Raw genomic sequence first — 15996 nt, forward strand, 5'->3', positions numbered from 1 at the left:
AATCGCTGGGTTCACGGCCACTTCGTCGGAGTCCATTATGCTCGCAAATGGCTTCCCGACCTGCCAAACGGCAACGCCGGTCGACTATAGTTCTCTCAGACGATGATGAAGAATTGGAGCTGCCCTCTCCCCAATCCCCCGTCAATGCTCGTGTCCAGCGCGAGATCACCCTCGACGGACGAACATCACTGGACCTGTCTCCGGCCAGAGCTGGGAAAGGAAAGAGTTCTTCTCGACGTCCTGCGCCAAAGCCCTCCCCGAAGTCTTCTCCAGCGAAGGCCAAAAAGAACACCAGGGCGCAAAAAGCGCCAGAGAAGACCAAGTCGCTGCATACCTTCTTTACAAAAGCCACGGAGGAGCAGCGATGGAAGAAGAGGTCTGAAACACCAGACATAGTCGCAGATCTACAGAATGGAGAAATAGGCGACGCTATCGAAGATGATGACCTCTCGGACGATACTCTACAAGAGCTGGGTTTGAGGACCGACAAAGCAAATACATCTCTGCAGGACAGCCGGAAGCCTGCTCCGGCAAACAGCAGGAACGGATTGAGTAACAATTCTCTATCTTCGACCCAGAGATTTGTCAAGGGCCCTGCACCAAGGGATACTGTCAAGATCAAGGTGGAGGACCAGGACCAGGACCAGGCTTTTACTGAAAGTCGTCGACCTTGGGGAGACCGATATGGTCCAGCCAATCTTGAAGAGCTGGTTGTGCATAAGAAGAAGGTTGCTGATGTTCAAGGCTGGTTGCAGGGGAAATGCACTGGCCGTCATAGTCAAGTGAGTGTCCTTATATTGTTCAATGACTGCGTGCTCCTTTGCTGAATTCAAGTAGAAATTGCTTGTCCTGAAAGGTCCAGCTGGAAGTGGCAAGACAACGACAGTGTCTCTTCTCGCCAAACTTATGGCACTTGACCTGGTTTCCTGGCATAATCCAATGGTCGCGGATTCCGGTCCAACCAATTCAATCGCCGTACAATTCGACGAGTTTCTTAATCGAGGTGGTCAATTTGGTGGCCTCACCTTTAATGGGGAAGACGTTGGAAGTCCGTCCGAAAAGTCCACTAATGGCCGCATTCTCTTGATCGAAGAGTTCCCGGCAACTATTACAAGGAGTTCCAGTACACTACAATCATTTAGATCTGTTCTACTACGATATCTTGCACGGCCAAGTCATTCCCATCCGATCGCAATACGTGGTCAACAAGCGGAACGTGACAACTCACCGCCCGTGGTGATTATCATCTCAGAGACATTACTATCGTCATCTACGGCGTTGGCTGATAGCTTTACGGCTCACAGGCTGCTTGGACCTGAGATTTTGAACCATGCCTATGTCACCTCCATGGATTTCAACCCGGTCGCTCCAACTTTTGTGACAAAGGCACTAGATCTGGTTGTGAAGAAGGAAGCTCGTGATTCAGGGAGACGACGGATGCCTGGCCCTGCGATCATGCAGCGTCTGGCTGAAATGAGTGATGTCAGAAGTGCAGTCAATGCTCTGGAATTTCTCTGTGTGAGGACAGGCGACGGTTCGGAATGGTCTGGGACCATCTCAGCGAAGTCCAAGAAAACATCAAGAAATAAAGAGACTGTCACCTTGACCGACCTGGAGAAAAAGTCTCTTCAATTACTCAGCCACCGAGAAACTACACTCGACATGTTCCATGCTACGGGCAAGATTGTTTACAATAAACGACAAGACCCTCGTGTGCAAGATACTAGGGCTGAGCCACCGCCCAAACCACCGGACCATCTAATGCACCTGTATTCGCCGAAAGCTTCACTGGTAGATATTGAAGTTCTTCTCAACGAAACAGGAACAGACATCCAGACGTTCATTTCGACTCTGCATGAGAACTACATTCTCTCATGCAATGGTGACACTTTCGAGCCAGCTTTTGATGGATGTTCAGACGCATTATCAACTAGTGATATACTCAATCCTGACTCTCGGCCCTATCGACGTGCGAACAACAATCCTAATGCCGGTTTCATTCAGTCAAATCTGCAGTCAGGGAGTTCCGATACGCTAAGACAGGATGAGATAAGCTTCCACGCTGCGACGAGAGGGTTATTGTTCAATCTGCCCTATCCAGTCAACCGAGCGAGTGTCCCAGGTGGCAAGAGAGGCGATAATTTCAAAATGTTCTACCCACAAAGTTTGAGGCTGTGGAAGCCCACCGAGGAGATAGAGAGTCTCGTCGAGCTGTTTGTGCATGGCACGGACATCGATCATACAGACTCAAGAACCTTTGACTCCGTCATTCATGGTGTTGATGGTGGTGTCGCGAGCTGGCAGTCAAGAGCATTCATGGCCTCCCGTTCAATCAGCAAGGATGGCGAAGACGACGACAAAATGCCACCGTCTCAACAAGTACGCTACAACAAAGATGTCCTCACGCTTGAGATCCTCCCATACACGACACGGATCCGATCTTGGAGAAAAGAAGATGTCAAAACCCTCAATCGGATCACGCAGTTCAAACCAAACGCATACCTGCCCAATCTATCCGAGGTAGAAGAGAGTTATGAGAACGGGCTGGACGCCAAAGATCCCTGGCCGCAGCAGAAAAGACCGACGACTACCACCGTGCCTTCTTCCCCTTCGCGAAGAGGTATTATAGGAAGCCCCGTCAAGCCTGGCCCACTTGGATTGAAGCTGTCCGCGGATTTGAATTCTGGCCTGCCCAGCGCTGCTCCGCCGATCGAGAAACTGTACCTTGACGACGACGACATCGTTGACGATTAAGGGAACGCACGGATGTGTATATGATTGTGATTGCGTTTCTCCTCCACATTGCCGAACCTGTTGATCATAGCTGGCTGAGAGAGATCTCCTTCGGGGCGGAGAGCGGGCATCCTAGAGACAGGCCAGGCCAATGAGTGAAAATACCCATCATCCCACACAAGGCATCTACAGGTACCTAGGTAGTGAAAATATGTCAATGGCAAACTCAGGCTGGCGCCGCAGCGCCATATTTCTAGCATTTGTAAAGGATACCTGGGGGCCATATATGTGGATTTCCTGGCCTTGTCTCGCGCTTTTCTTCCCCATTTCGTGGTCTGTCACTGTCAGGGCATGATTCGGAGTTCGGGGAGCAGTTTTGTACCCCTAACTAACTAGCTAGACAATTATACAGGATAGAGTGCTCTGGAGGATCGTGGGTAAGCATCCTCAACGGAACAAGTATTGACTGATAAGCCACTGATCGGCTCGCTGAAGGGATAGCCGTTTTGGACCGGAAACATTATCTCTCTTCCCCTTCCTCCTCCGCCTGTGCCGAACATGGATCTCGAAGGACCTCTGTCCTATCAATCAAACCAAAGTATCAGCCGGAAATCATGCACGCATCGAACAACCCCCCCCCCAGAACCCGGATTGACTTGATCCAAACCCATCCTCAAAACTGTTCCACCGCCAGAAAGGTGATATTCCATGATCTCAGGGCTTCTTAAACCATCCATCCTCTCGAATCCTGAAAAAGAAACTCACGGCAGTTGCAGCAAATAAACCAGCACACAGCGCTGAAGTTCCCCATTTATCATAGTATCGACTGATGCTGGCCCTTCTCTTCCTGATCATTTGAACCCTCAACCAGTATATCGCTACACTGTAGAGCAATGCAGCACACGCCATAATAGTGAAGCCCCAGGCCGAATACAGAGAAGCCTGATCCCCGAAGTTGAGTAAAGTTGCCGCGATGGTACCAAGAATGATGCTGAACTCGAGCCAACTAAGGAAGGTTCGTTCTGCAGCGAAATAAACTTTCGGTTCGACACGCACGGGAACGTGGATGCGCTTTCCTTTGGGTGCTCTGAATCTCTTGACGGTAGCAACGGGACCGCCCAGAGGATTGACGCCACCGATACTCCCATTCTGAGGCAAGCGTGTCGTAGTCGGCACCGACAATTTATGAAGGGCATCGAACATTAGGTTGCTACCCTTCTGAACATGGTGTTTGAGCACCAAAGGATAGAACTTCCACGAGCCAGAGCGACGGGCTTCCTCGAGTTCGTCGGCGACAGCGCCGTAATCGTCGTCTTCCGAGTCGTAAATATATTCACTGTCCGGCAGTGGTAAGGCTGAGACACGCTCTTCCTCGTCCAGGGTATTCCCGGGTGCACCTTGGGCGTCACGGTCGTCATCCAATTGCTGAGCGCGTCTGTGTTCATCCAAGGCGCGCCGAGCAGCATTTAGGCGTCGAGTGCCTTCGTCACTCTCATTCGAGCCATTCACGTGCGGTGTTGCCCTGCCCGTTGTTTGGCCGTCATCCAAGTCCTCATCCTCAGAGTCATCAACATCACTGGTGGAGTAGCTTGCTGTATTGGCAGGTCTTTCAATACCAAATTGATGCGTGATTGGTTTACGAATATCGACGTCCATTTGAGGCATCCAGAAAGGAAGCAGATCTATCCGGTTGGGGAACATGGTAGCTGTGCCATGGATGAACTTTGAGAATTTGGGCACAGCTTCAACCAGATGGCTTGCAGTCAAATCCCGCACCCATTGAGGTGGCTCTTGGCCAGCCTGAGTCTGCAACTTGACTTCCAGGACAGCGTAGGGGAAGAGTTCGACATCTTGGGACGGTAGCTGAGAGAATGGCCAATCGATACCGATATCCATTCGTCTCCAGTTCTTACCAGCTCTCTGCCTGCCGTCCAGATTGTCCTCCCGAGTCATGGTCAGCTCGGTATCAAGGGAGATACGGACACGAGCATCACCGGGAAGCTGAAACGCAGTCCTGTGATAGAAAGACCTAGTGACGGGCACCAGTTTGCGAGTGATGACACGATACTGGATTTCGCGGGCCAGTTGCTCCAGGTCTTCGATTTCTTTGAGGCTCTTCTTACCCTCCTTGCGCATTTTTGCGAAAGCATCGTCGACAGTGAAATCGCCTTTCATGAAGGCATTGACATTCTTCTCCTTGAGTGTGAACCTTGCCTTGACAGATTTCTCGCCAGTCCAATCTTCACGATGGGTTTTTCTCTCAACAAAGATGGTTTCATTCTCCATGCCTCCGTACCAACGGAGACGGATTGCCTCAGCACCCTCGGTCTTCTTCAAACGGCCCTCGTAGAGTTCCCAAGTATCGGTATTGTCATAGTAGATGGAGGAAATGGCGGAATCCTTCTCCTCGAACTCCTTATTGGGATTAAAGACCAAGACGGGCAAATGCTTGAGGATGATGAGCTTCAGCTCGGTGATGTTGTCTGGATGTACCCAATATTTTGTTGTTTGGCGGACAAAGTTCTGTTGGCCACCTCCGGCAGAGCTGTCGCCCTTGACGGGATTCCCGCGTGTGCGGACCAGATCGTAGAGCTTTGAGAGAGTGACAATGAAGGCATCGTAGTTGTCTTGGAAGAAAGGTTTTGCCTTCAACCTGGTTGCGAAGGAAGGACGCAAGTATACATTTGTTTGCTTGTCATGTTTCTTGATGATCTTCTGGAAGCCAGTATAGTTCAATTGGGTGTACTTGGCTAGATCATGAACATCGGCGATGATGTCGCTCAAATCAGCCTCCAGCAGCTCAAAGTCGGCTTCGAGGTCGTCGTCGGTCTCGGTCTCGAGGTCGTTCGAGTTCTGTTGTTCTTGACGATGTACGACCTGCTTGACCTCGGAGTCACTGGCCTTGATGCGAGAGACTATTTCCTGGCTCTTGAGCTTCTGAAAGGTGAAGACCTTGTCGAGCTCGGCTTCGAGGCGTTGGATGAAGGCGGCTTCATCATCGTCGGTCCAGGGTTCTCGTTCGCCGCTCTTGCCGGAGATGTAGGGCTTCTTCAGGGCGTCTTTCAGTTCATCGTAGGCTATGTAGTGCCAGTAGTAATCCTTGATAAGGGACTGGCGAAGCTGTTGCCCAAATCTGTAAGAAGGGAGGAGTTAGCCTTGGTGTGATGGATAGTGGGGGACTGCGTGCAAAGAGAACGAACTTCATATTGGTGGAATGGAGTCCGAAATCACAACATTGGCCGGAGTTCTGAGTTAGTGCTCCGGAGGGCCTCTGTCAGTATTTGGGCGACCCAGTGAAGCCGTGAAAGAGGTCGAACAGCGACAGTCGTCTGGGAAAGGCGTGCAGGACGTGGGATATGTATGCAGTTGCAAAGTTTTGATCCAAGATGCAAATTTGTCCAGGGTTCATCAAGCTTCGAGCTCGTCCAGGTGGTCGGTGGTCGCTGAATACGGCGCATGCTGCTACCACTGCCACGGTAGGCAGTCGCAGCTGCCGCAGCACACTCTGTTTTCTGCACCTGCTTCCTTCTCAATGCTGATGGCTGGTGCCCAATGGGAGCGGTTGCTGAAGAACGTGCCTGCCTATCAGGGCTAGCCATGTGCTAACTCGCCGCCCCGCAACTCTAAGTCCAGTTTAACCAGCTTAACAGTGGGCAGTGGGCCTCTGGGTGGTGGGTGGTGGGTGGTGGGCACCTACAGGCACCGCCAGTACGGAGTACGGAGTGCAATGCAAACGGAAGAGATAGATACGAGGAGTTGGGAGCACTCACCCTCTCCAAGAGTAGAGCTTAAGGTGAACTAGGCTAATACTGTCTCTGTCAGTGCGACCACTAGTCCTGCGAAATATAAAGGTGGAGTTCCTTTTCTTTTTCTTGCCCTTCTCAATGTCCTGAGCCTGACTCTACGAGTAATTTTTCTGTTTCTCTGAGGTTGGCTGCTCTCATCAAACGTGGTGGCACCTGCCCTGCCCCAAGACCAAGGCTGGCAACTTCCAATGGATGATTGCCAACCCCGCTTTCCGCCTACAACCGAATGCTCTGCTGTACAATAGTCAAACGGGTTACACCTTTCCTGGCATCACTCTCTCCCCCACGAAACATGGCTCCTTTTCCAGCAACGACATCGCGCCGCTTTAAGGGATAAGGTAAGTTACCTTGCCTGGAGGAAGGTAAGGAGTGCCAAGTGCCAAGTACCAAGCACCAAGCACCAAGCACTCCTCCGTACATTACCGAAGTGCATGGTAGACAGCTGACTATGATTGCTGTTCCATCGTATCCATCATATCATGCAGTGCAGTCGTTGTAGAGAAATGCTGTACCATCATCCGTTTGATCGGTCAATCCTATGACCGTTGCTTCGTAGGTCTGTTGTCCTGATTTCTCTGCACCCTTCACGGCCCTTGTACATCCGCTTCTCGAATCTCCGCTCCAACCTCAAACCCGCAACGTCCCCTCTGTTATTGACTCCATGGGTGACACACTCTCATCAATAACGAGGTCGTTAAGTTGCGTGTAGAACTGCATGTGAGTGTCACTTCCTCCTCGTACCAACGCCAGTCTTCTTTTCGTCCTGCTAATCGGACTCATCGCCATTGACTGAATCACAACCAGGCAACCGCACTAACTCTCCCTGACCTCAAGGCAGCCTCTCCGCCTCTTCGCTACATCTGTCACTGGGTCAGCCAGGACTTCGGAGAAGGCTGTGCCATGCACTTGCCACTTCTGAGTCTTCAGACTTGACTTCCTCGTCAATCCATTATTGTCGCCTTGACTCTTCCTGCCCTGACACATCTTCGTGTCTTGTCAACCCATATCGTCGACCATGTCGACCACCCCCAGCCTCACCATGACTTCATCCTCAGGTCATTCCCTCATTCAACCACAACCACGGCCACCACCTGAACTTCCGAATGAGATATTACTCCAAATCATTCAGACATGCCCTCGCCTGACTCTGAAAAATGTCCGCCTGGCTTCCAAGAACCTAGCTTATATGGCCGAACCTTACCTCTGGCGAGAGATCGTCTTGGTCCCGAATGACAGCTGCATCCTCGGTTTCATCAAGGAATTGAAGCGCTCCAAAGTCACTCGGCATGTCACCAAACTCGTATACGATGCTCGATTTGGCCAATTCTTCACTCATCTGAAAACCTATCCGCCTGACCCTGGTGTTCAATGGCCAGCAGACGATAAGGCTCGCGTCGAGGCTTTGCTTGATCGTGTATCGCAAGGTCGATTCTACCCTTATGAAGACATGGCTTTGGAAGTCGCCATGCTATCCAAGGCCTTGAGAATTCTTCCCAATACCCGCGAGATTCGAGTTCGTGACTACGAGGAGAACTCCAATGCCGTCGTCACAAAAATTCCTCACTTCTACCAAAAACTTTGCAGACTATCACGTGTCGACCCAGGGAAAGTCAATTTCACTAAGATGGTAGGGAGTAACGGTCGTTCATACACCAAGGGCATCATGACCGCTGCCTTTTCCGCCGGCTTACGGCTTCAAAGCTTGAAATCGAAAAATCTTGATGCACGTGCGCTGTTTGGCGTGGTCCCCATGAAGTCTTCGGCTGCCTATCAACAACTCTGCATCTTCCAGGCGGTCATGGATAGCCTTCGCGTCCTCGACCTTTCCTTCCGAAATGCTTCTTTAATGAGCACCGCCTGTCACCTCGATTGTATCCAGTCTCTTCTGAAATGCGCCAGAAAGCTCAAGACTTTGACGCTACGCTTGACCGACTACACAACCACCCGGTATCAGTATCCCGATGACGAGCTCTCCTCCGAGTTAAGCATCCTACTAGAAAGCTCGACTGGCGCTTGGCTGTCTCGACCATTGCTTCCTAGACTCGAAAATTTGACCATTGAAGCTTGCATCTGTCATTCCGAGGATCTCATTCATTTCCTCAAGATTCATGCGGCCACGTTGCGACGGCTAGAACTGTCCAACATCACCCTCTTGGGTGCTGAAGACCGTCGTGAGTGTTGGGTTTCATTGATGAAATATTTCAAGAATCAATTAAAACTATCCCATGTGTCTTTCAGTGGCTGGCTTACGAATGGAGGACGTCAACATTGGTTTGTGGCTAAAGACAGCGTCAGTGAGGACAGGTTGAAGGCCAAGGTCGAACGATATATTGTCGACAAACACATTCCACTGTGTCCACTTGAACCGCTTGCAATCCAAGCCAACCAGAGTGACGTGGGAAAGCCAGCAAACGGTAAAGAATGGGAGGGAGATATTACGTGGACCATGATCTATGCTAGTCGAATGGGTGGTGACCCCATGGACTGGCAATTGACTGTCCCCGTCTTTGGAGCCCCCGCGCCTGGTGAGGCAGACCCACCATCTGCAACCGAAGACGATGTCCAATCAATAACGAGCGAATTCGTACAGGAAGGCTGGGGGGAGCCCTTCGACAGTGGAGCTCTAGTCGTCGTCGAGCCAGAACTTCAAAGCTCTGATGTAGGTGAAAGCTCGCCTGCGGTTGACCCGGTCAACAAGAAGAAGAAAATCAAAAAGACATTAAAGTCAACCTACGCGCATTGGGGCGACCCCTATGTACAAAACGCCTCAACATCATACACAGCGATGCCTCCTTTCTACTCCACTCCACTGGTTGCATCACCCGTCCACCCTCTGAATACGTGGTAATCGACACACTCCGATTTCGCCAGGCTTTGTCAGCTTTATCATCAGAAATTAGAAAACCCAAGAGACCGATACACCTCTGCGGTAGAATTGCTTGGCTCTGCTGGGACCTACTCTCCGAGACTGGACCCAGTCAGATCCCAATTGGGGCTCGATGGTCTGGAATACTGTCGGTAGTAGAGTATCCATATCTTCACTCGTAACGCCTGCTGAAAATATCCCTTGGAAATGATGACACTTGCTACCTTCAGAATGTGGGCTCTGATGGTTCACATGTGAGCCTCCAGAGTTTGAAAGTTGGGAATGCGCACCAGCAAACGGAATGAATGCGCGGGCTCATAAGAATCATGAAGCGCGAACAGCAAGAAATGAGCCCATGTTTGGGTTTGAAGGACTTTTCTCAAGGACCCGAACGAAATTGTGCATTGTAGGGACTGAGAAATGGTCGGTTGGCATCAGTGTACGCGTGCGCATTTAATGCAAAATCGTTCTTGCAGCCAGGTAACGTAGGAATGGCAGGAGAGGCATAGAGCATGTGACTGATTGGCTTTTTGGGGTCTTATTTCCTCAAGTCTCTGTTCTTTTGGCCTTCCTTTAGTTAAAGGTCGCCCTCTAATATTTACAAAACACGGCGAACGGCAGGCAGTTGGTTTGGTCCCAAGGCACTGCTCTGGAACGTATCAAATGCCTTGCACCGTCCCACGGCTTCCTTTTGCAGGTGTCTTGTGTGCTCCACCTCCAAAAGTCCCCTTGATATATGTGGCTTGATTCATTGCTTCCTCCTATCAATCACAGCTCTCCATCAGCTCTCATAACATCCCTGCTATGATACGGCTCGCCCATCAGAGAGGTCTTGCCCTTCCTCGGCTCACAGGTCTCCCTCTGGTGACCTTCGTAAACCTGGGGACCGGGTCGCGGCACCTTGCTCATATCGAATCCACTTACAGTGACACTATCCTTCAATGCCTGCAGCAACTTCACCGTAGTCTCGGGGGTCAGATCCTCATAGTAGTCGTCATTGATCTGCACCATCGGGGCATTGACGCAAGCACCCAAACACTCGACCTCCAGCAAGCTGAAGATCTTGTCCTCGGTCATCTGCCCGCTATGAATGCCAAGGAACTCCTCGCACGCCTTCATGATCTTGTCGCTGCCGCAGCCGCCCAGCATGCACGGCGTCGTCGTGCACACCTGCACGAAGTATTTGCCCACGGGCGTCCGGTTGTACATCGTGTAGAAGGTCGCCACCTCGTAGACTCTCATGGGTGGCATCTCCAGCATCCGCGCCACCTCGTTCATCACCGAGATCGACGTGAAGCCGTGCTGGCGCTGGCCCAGGTCCAACAGCGGCATCACCGCCGCTTTCTTGTATTGGGGTGGGTATCGTTTGAGGATCTCGTCGATCAGCCGCAGGTTCGTCTCGTTGAATTTGAAGGGGATCGAGGGGTTGTTGTATGAGGTGTCGCGATGCTAGTCCCGCACTCGGTGTTAGCCTCCATTCTCCTCTGTCTCTCTGTCTCTCTGTCTCTCTCTTCAGTTGTTCCCGTCCTCCCAAGACTTACCACTGAGAGGGTCTCACTCCGTGATTGGGGGGTGGAGGAGAATTGTTTGGGTTGGAATGGTTGTCGTCGAGGAGCTTTGGCTGTGCTCCGAGATGCCGTGCGCATCAGCTGGGGCACGAGTTTCGACGCCATGCTGGCTTTGTGCTCGAGTTCGTGTCGACGAGTTCCAGCTGGTGAACTCGGTTCAATTGCGTCGTTCAGTGTCGTTTGTCTACAAGCTCTCCTACCAATCAGGGTGAGTCAAATGTCAGTAGGGAATCTGGGGAAGGTGAACCGAGGCGCAGTATACGCTACCGTAATGCTCAGTGGTCTTTATGATTGACAGTATTTTGTCAGGGCCCGAATTGGAAACTCCGCATATGCGATGCACCTTGAGGGCTGTTTCTCCACGCTGGCTTCATTTATAGACAAGGTACGGAGTAACGCACGACTGTCTTGTCACCACCAGCTCTCAAGGATGAGGTTCTCATCCGCGGTAGGTACGGCTCTCGCCCTCCTGTTCAGCCTCACGACAGCCGAGTCCAACCTTACTGTCCGACAACAGACAGAACAGATACTCAAAAGTGATTTCAAGCCTGCCGCAGTCCTCGAGAACACCAACGTTGTCAGGACAATCAACCTGGACAAGGGGTACGTCCGGGAGACGGTCAATGTCCTGGTCACGAACACAGACAAGGCTCCACAGTCGGAATACTATGTACCTTTCGAATACGACCTGATTGGCAAGATTAGCGGTTTCGACGCCCGGGATAAGCAGAATGCTGAGCGAGGGCCACTGGAATCCAATATAGCCGCTTTGTCTAGCGTGCTTGATGAGGATGGGAAGCACTCATAGTAAGTCAAAGACAGCCCGAACTATTGCGAAATATCCGAAGTGTTGATGCGGGATAGTCCTACCCAATACTATGTCATTCACTTCCCTGAACCACTCGCACCAAAAGCAAAAATTACCCTGTCGATATCTTTCAACATTCTCGGTGCCTTGACGCCCCTTCCTGCCTCGATTAAACAAGACGAGAAGCAATACCTCGCCTACGATTTCTCGGCCTATCTCCCCTCTGTTTACAAGACCCTAAAGCAAAAGACCAAGGTCAAGTTTCCCTCTTCAGATGTTCCCGAGTATACGAAGACTGAAGGGTTGACCTCCTCGGCGGATCCTGAAAAACAGGGTTCTTCATTCACATATGGAACGTACGATACAGCCAAGATTCCACCCGGAACGACCTACCCTGTCAGCGTACGCTACGAGTTCAACAAGCCGCTCTTGGTTGCCAGTCTGTTAGAAAGAGATATTGAAGTCTCACACTGGGGTGGCAATCTCGCGACCGAGGAAAGATACTGGCTACGTCATGACGGTGCTTCGCTTGCAAACCACTTCTCTCGCGTCACTTGGGGCACGCAGAACTTCTATATCAATGCTGGGCAGGGAAGCACTTCCGCACTGCGAGAATTGAAGGTACCATTGAAACCAGGAAGTGTGGATCCGTATTTTACAGACGACATCGGCAATGTGTCAACCTCCAGATTCAGGCCAAACAACGTCCGCGAGGCCAGCCTCGAGCTGAAACCACGATACCCCCTATTTGGGGGATGGAAATATAGTTTCCGAATTGGCTGGAACAACGCACTATCGTCGTTCCTGCGCAAATTGAAGACCCCGGGTGACACTTACATACTATCAGTGCCCCTGATTGAAGGACCGAAGCTGCAAGAAGGAATACAGTATGAGCGCCTTGAATTCTCGGTGCTGCTTCCCGAAGGTGCAACGAATGTAAAATATCAGACCCATGGTGGCACCGGTGTGCCTCTACTTCATGCTGAGTACGGTCTCCATAAGACATTCATGGATACTCTTGGAAGAACGAAATTGAGTTTATCGGCAAGGAATGTCGTTGATGAGTCAAGAGATGTCACCGTGCTGGTCACGTACGAATATCCATTTGCCGCAGCATTCCGAAAGCCACTGACGATATTTGGCGGCGCGATCGTGGTGTTCGTGGTCGCGTGGGCTATCAGTACGGTGGATACGAGTATTGGGAAGAAGAAGAGATAAAAGGCTGCTGCCGCACGTTTGCTTTTACAAGCGCATCCTTCTTTCAATGTTGATGTAGAATTATTATTTTCCCTGGGAAACTAGAGAGCGGGATAAGGAATATCAATCTGAAAAGTTACTCCGGCCTCGACGTGAGCACATTCGTTCCACTGCCTCTCTCTCAATAGCGCTTTGAATTTCCTTTGGGTGAGACATCGGACTACGGTTTGTAACTGGTGTACACTGCAGGTAAACGTTCAGAAGACATTCACGCGGGACCGGAAAAGCCGCCCTTGACCTTTCGGTTACAAGGAATTGAATATTCTCAGGCCGCCACGATACCCAGCAGTTCGATTTGGAAGCACAGTTCATTGCTCGAATCCAAGTCAGTCGCAACACTCAAACGCGCGATAGATATTCTCAAACCTTTTGATTGCCCTCTCTAGGTCCATTGTATGACCGGCTTGTTTGCTGCCATCACAACCCAAGTGGGTATTCTGACGATGCCCGGCATCAATCCCCACTGGAAATTCATCCATCAACTGGTCACAGGCACAAGCAAGGACGCCGAGGGGAGCACTGGAACCGAATCGTGTCGAATGCCCAGCTCTTCTCTCATTTGATAAAGTAACTTCCTCGCAACCACTGTCTGGTCTTCCCTTGGACCTCTCCAGAGCGCGATCAACCGCAAGGGCCAAAGCATGCGTACTCCGTCTGTCCACAGCCTCGGCCGCAATCGGCCAGTGGTCCTTGGAGCGACCTCTGTCGAGAACACCACCGACACACAAGCGAGGATCTCGTCCGCAGCATTCTGTACGTTCGCGATCCGGAGCTGCAGCTGGCTTTGCAGTAGGGCGGACTCAGACTCATGCGTCTCGACCCGAACTTTGCTCAGCAGCTCCACCAGAGTTAGCTGGAATTTGAGCCGGAAGCTGTAGAAGAATGTTCGACAAGCCAGTTGGCGAAGACTATAGCCATCCCTGGGTCCCTCGGCATCAAATTCTTCGCCATCATCTTCCCATGATTGTCTCATCTCCAACTCAAGCTGATTCGCTTCAGCCAGTAGCTCGGCTGCAGTGTTGGAAGAACGACTGGAGCCGTGAAGCAGGAATTGACGGACTTTGGCACAGAGGGTACTCGTCCGATGGCCATAGACGCAGATACGGAACGTGGCCGATTCTTGGACCCTCAAGTCCTGCTCCAAGACCTGGAACCAAGTCGTGGATTCAGGAGGCGATGCTATGCCAGCGATGAAGCACCTAATTTGCTGTAGACGCTGTTAGCGACGGGCCACACCCGATGGTCTACTTTTGGATTGATTACCTACCACTGTGTTGTACACAAGCCAGAACAGCGCCCGTGCTGTTGGGGAGGTAAATTGAGATGTACCCCGTAGACGCAACAAGGTTGCCAATCCCTGGGTGTGCACCATCCACGGTTCGGATCCATGGTTCTGCGGCGCATACCCTATAGGTGGAGAGCCTCCAGCTGGCGATGCAATGAGCTCCAGGCACCTGGTTAGCTGCTGGACTAGTGAATTCTTGTTGGGGGGCTCACCTCATATATTCCCAACAGCCAGACGGCTGCCAGGGTCTGATCTTCTACTTGCAGGATCGGGTCTTGGAGGGCTGCATTGGTAGCGGTCAACGCCCTTCCGTACGCTGCTCTCCGCTTGGACCAAGCCTCTACGCTGCTGACTTTGCTGGTCAGGAACGCGTTGCCAATGGCCTGACAAGTGAGTATAACTGCAGAGTCGGGTGTGGCGTCGCGGATCATATCTTGCAGTGGGACCAAAAGCCCTTTAATATCGGGGTGCCTCTGAGCGCAGGAGACGGTACTGAAACCAAGGACCATCGCGTGGTCGTCCCAGCATTCAGACAATTGAGTGGAGCGAGAGAGGTACCACCCGATAAAGTTAACGACATCTGTTTGAATCAGCTTGCAATCCACTCCACGGTGGCTTACATACATTCATCGAGGGGGCTCCTTGTTAGAGATCGACGTGCTGCGCTATTGGACGAAATTCCAGAGAGATCGTTGCCAGTGGTCATTGCCGAGTCTGAGGACGGACGACGGGAAGTCGACTCGTCTGCAGGCGTTCTGCGCTTGCGTCGGCCGTCTCGCTTTACTCCATCTGCGAATGAGGAGGGACTCTCGACGCGAAACATGAGCTCAAACTCGTCCCGGTAGCCTGGGCATCTCCTTCCTATGCGTAGGCACCTGGTGCACTCAGGTTGACCCAGGTCGCACTAGTATCGATTGTCAACAAGGTTCCCTCCTTGCTTTGGTCGAATGGATGTCTACCTTAACCCTTCTGTGGCGACAAAGATGGCAGTCACGGCTGGGTCTCCCAATGTTCGGCATGGCTAAGGCTAACCTGTTGAATTGGGTCTCTTTGTCCGATGTGGCTGCTGCACTTCGAAACGACTGCCAACTACGTACGCTAACTGGTTCTGCTTCCCGTGGCTTCGACCGCGCTTTTATTTCTTAATGGGCTCGCGAAGGGTACTTGAAAGGTAAAGTTCAGGCCTACAACGAGGGCTGAATCAACTCAAGGAACCTACGCTGGGACTGACGCTGGGACTGACGCTGTCGATCTATGGCTGTGCTCGGCGAATGAGCCTGTGTTCGCACAAAAGAACCATTCGGGACCGAATGGTGTGGTTGATGAGCTCTTGTGTCGAAACAACCCAGTCTGAGATCGTTTTCAGCTGCCCTTGTGACAGGGTCGTGGGAAGGCAACGCAGTTTGATGCAAGACGAAACATTCGCGAACTGTGCAATAAGTACAACGCTAAGCCGCGCCTTTGGTCGCTCGCGGCGCCGATTACTCCTGTTTGTGGTAGGGCCAGACGAGACCCAAGCTTTGAGGCCTCCCAGCAGCCGCAAGCTTATTACTCTCAGATCGCAAGGGTACAAGTGCAAGTAGGATGCTTCCTGAGGACTCCGAGATCATCGCACAGTATTCTCAACCTGGAAGTCCTTACGAGGCTCCACATATCATTAGGATCAGCCCACG

At 51.6% G+C, this 15996-nt stretch overlaps 6 protein-coding genes across 6 annotated transcripts; 3 read left to right on the plus strand and 3 right to left on the minus strand.

Annotated features, from left to right (window-relative positions):
- Positions 1–47: 47 nt before the first annotated feature.
- Positions 48–2754, plus strand: A1O9_04465 (uncharacterized protein; the record flags this gene model as incomplete). Its single annotated transcript, XM_013406755.1, has 2 exons — positions 48–782; positions 838–2754. 2 exons carry the CDS (start codon positions 48–50, stop codon positions 2752–2754), a joined length of 2652 nt encoding a protein of 883 aa, XP_013262209.1.
- Positions 2755–3447: 693 nt separating this feature from the next.
- A1O9_04466 (uncharacterized protein) lies at positions 3448–5938 on the minus strand (the record flags this gene model as incomplete). Its single annotated transcript, XM_013406756.1, has 2 exons — positions 3448–5866; positions 5934–5938. 2 exons carry the CDS (start codon positions 5936–5938, stop codon positions 3448–3450), a joined length of 2424 nt encoding a protein of 807 aa, XP_013262210.1.
- Positions 5939–7587: 1649 nt separating this feature from the next.
- A1O9_04467 (uncharacterized protein) lies at positions 7588–9147 on the plus strand (the record flags this gene model as incomplete). Its single annotated transcript, XM_013406757.1, has 1 exon — positions 7588–9147. A coding segment is annotated over one exon (1560 nt), but the record flags the coding sequence as incomplete, so codon positions are not given.
- Positions 9148–10173: 1026 nt separating this feature from the next.
- Positions 10174–11078, minus strand: A1O9_04468 (NADH-ubiquinone oxidoreductase 24 kDa subunit, mitochondrial; the record flags this gene model as incomplete). The annotated part of the gene is made up of 2 exons (XM_013406758.1): positions 10174–10854; positions 10947–11078. The coding sequence occupies 2 exons, from the start codon at positions 11076–11078 to the stop codon at positions 10174–10176; spliced, it is 813 nt and encodes a 270-aa protein (XP_013262212.1).
- Positions 11079–11403: 325 nt separating this feature from the next.
- On the plus strand, positions 11404–12999 carry A1O9_04469 (oligosaccharyl transferase complex subunit OST4; the record flags this gene model as incomplete). Its single annotated transcript, XM_013406759.1, has 2 exons — positions 11404–11744; positions 11838–12999. 2 exons carry the CDS (start codon positions 11404–11406, stop codon positions 12997–12999), a joined length of 1503 nt encoding a protein of 500 aa, XP_013262213.1.
- Positions 13000–13516: 517 nt separating this feature from the next.
- Positions 13517–15146, minus strand: A1O9_04470 (uncharacterized protein; the record flags this gene model as incomplete). The annotated part of the gene is made up of 4 exons (XM_013406760.1): positions 13517–14245; positions 14306–14482; positions 14536–14903; positions 14948–15146. 4 exons carry the CDS (start codon positions 15144–15146, stop codon positions 13517–13519), a joined length of 1473 nt encoding a protein of 490 aa, XP_013262214.1.
- Positions 15147–15996: the final 850 nt, after the last annotated feature.

Source organism: Exophiala aquamarina (genome assembly GCF_000709125.1).
Source record: "Exophiala aquamarina CBS 119918 chromosome Unknown aczIA-supercont1.3, whole genome shotgun sequence".
NCBI classification, from domain to species: domain Eukaryota; kingdom Fungi; phylum Ascomycota; class Eurotiomycetes; order Chaetothyriales; family Herpotrichiellaceae; genus Exophiala; species Exophiala aquamarina.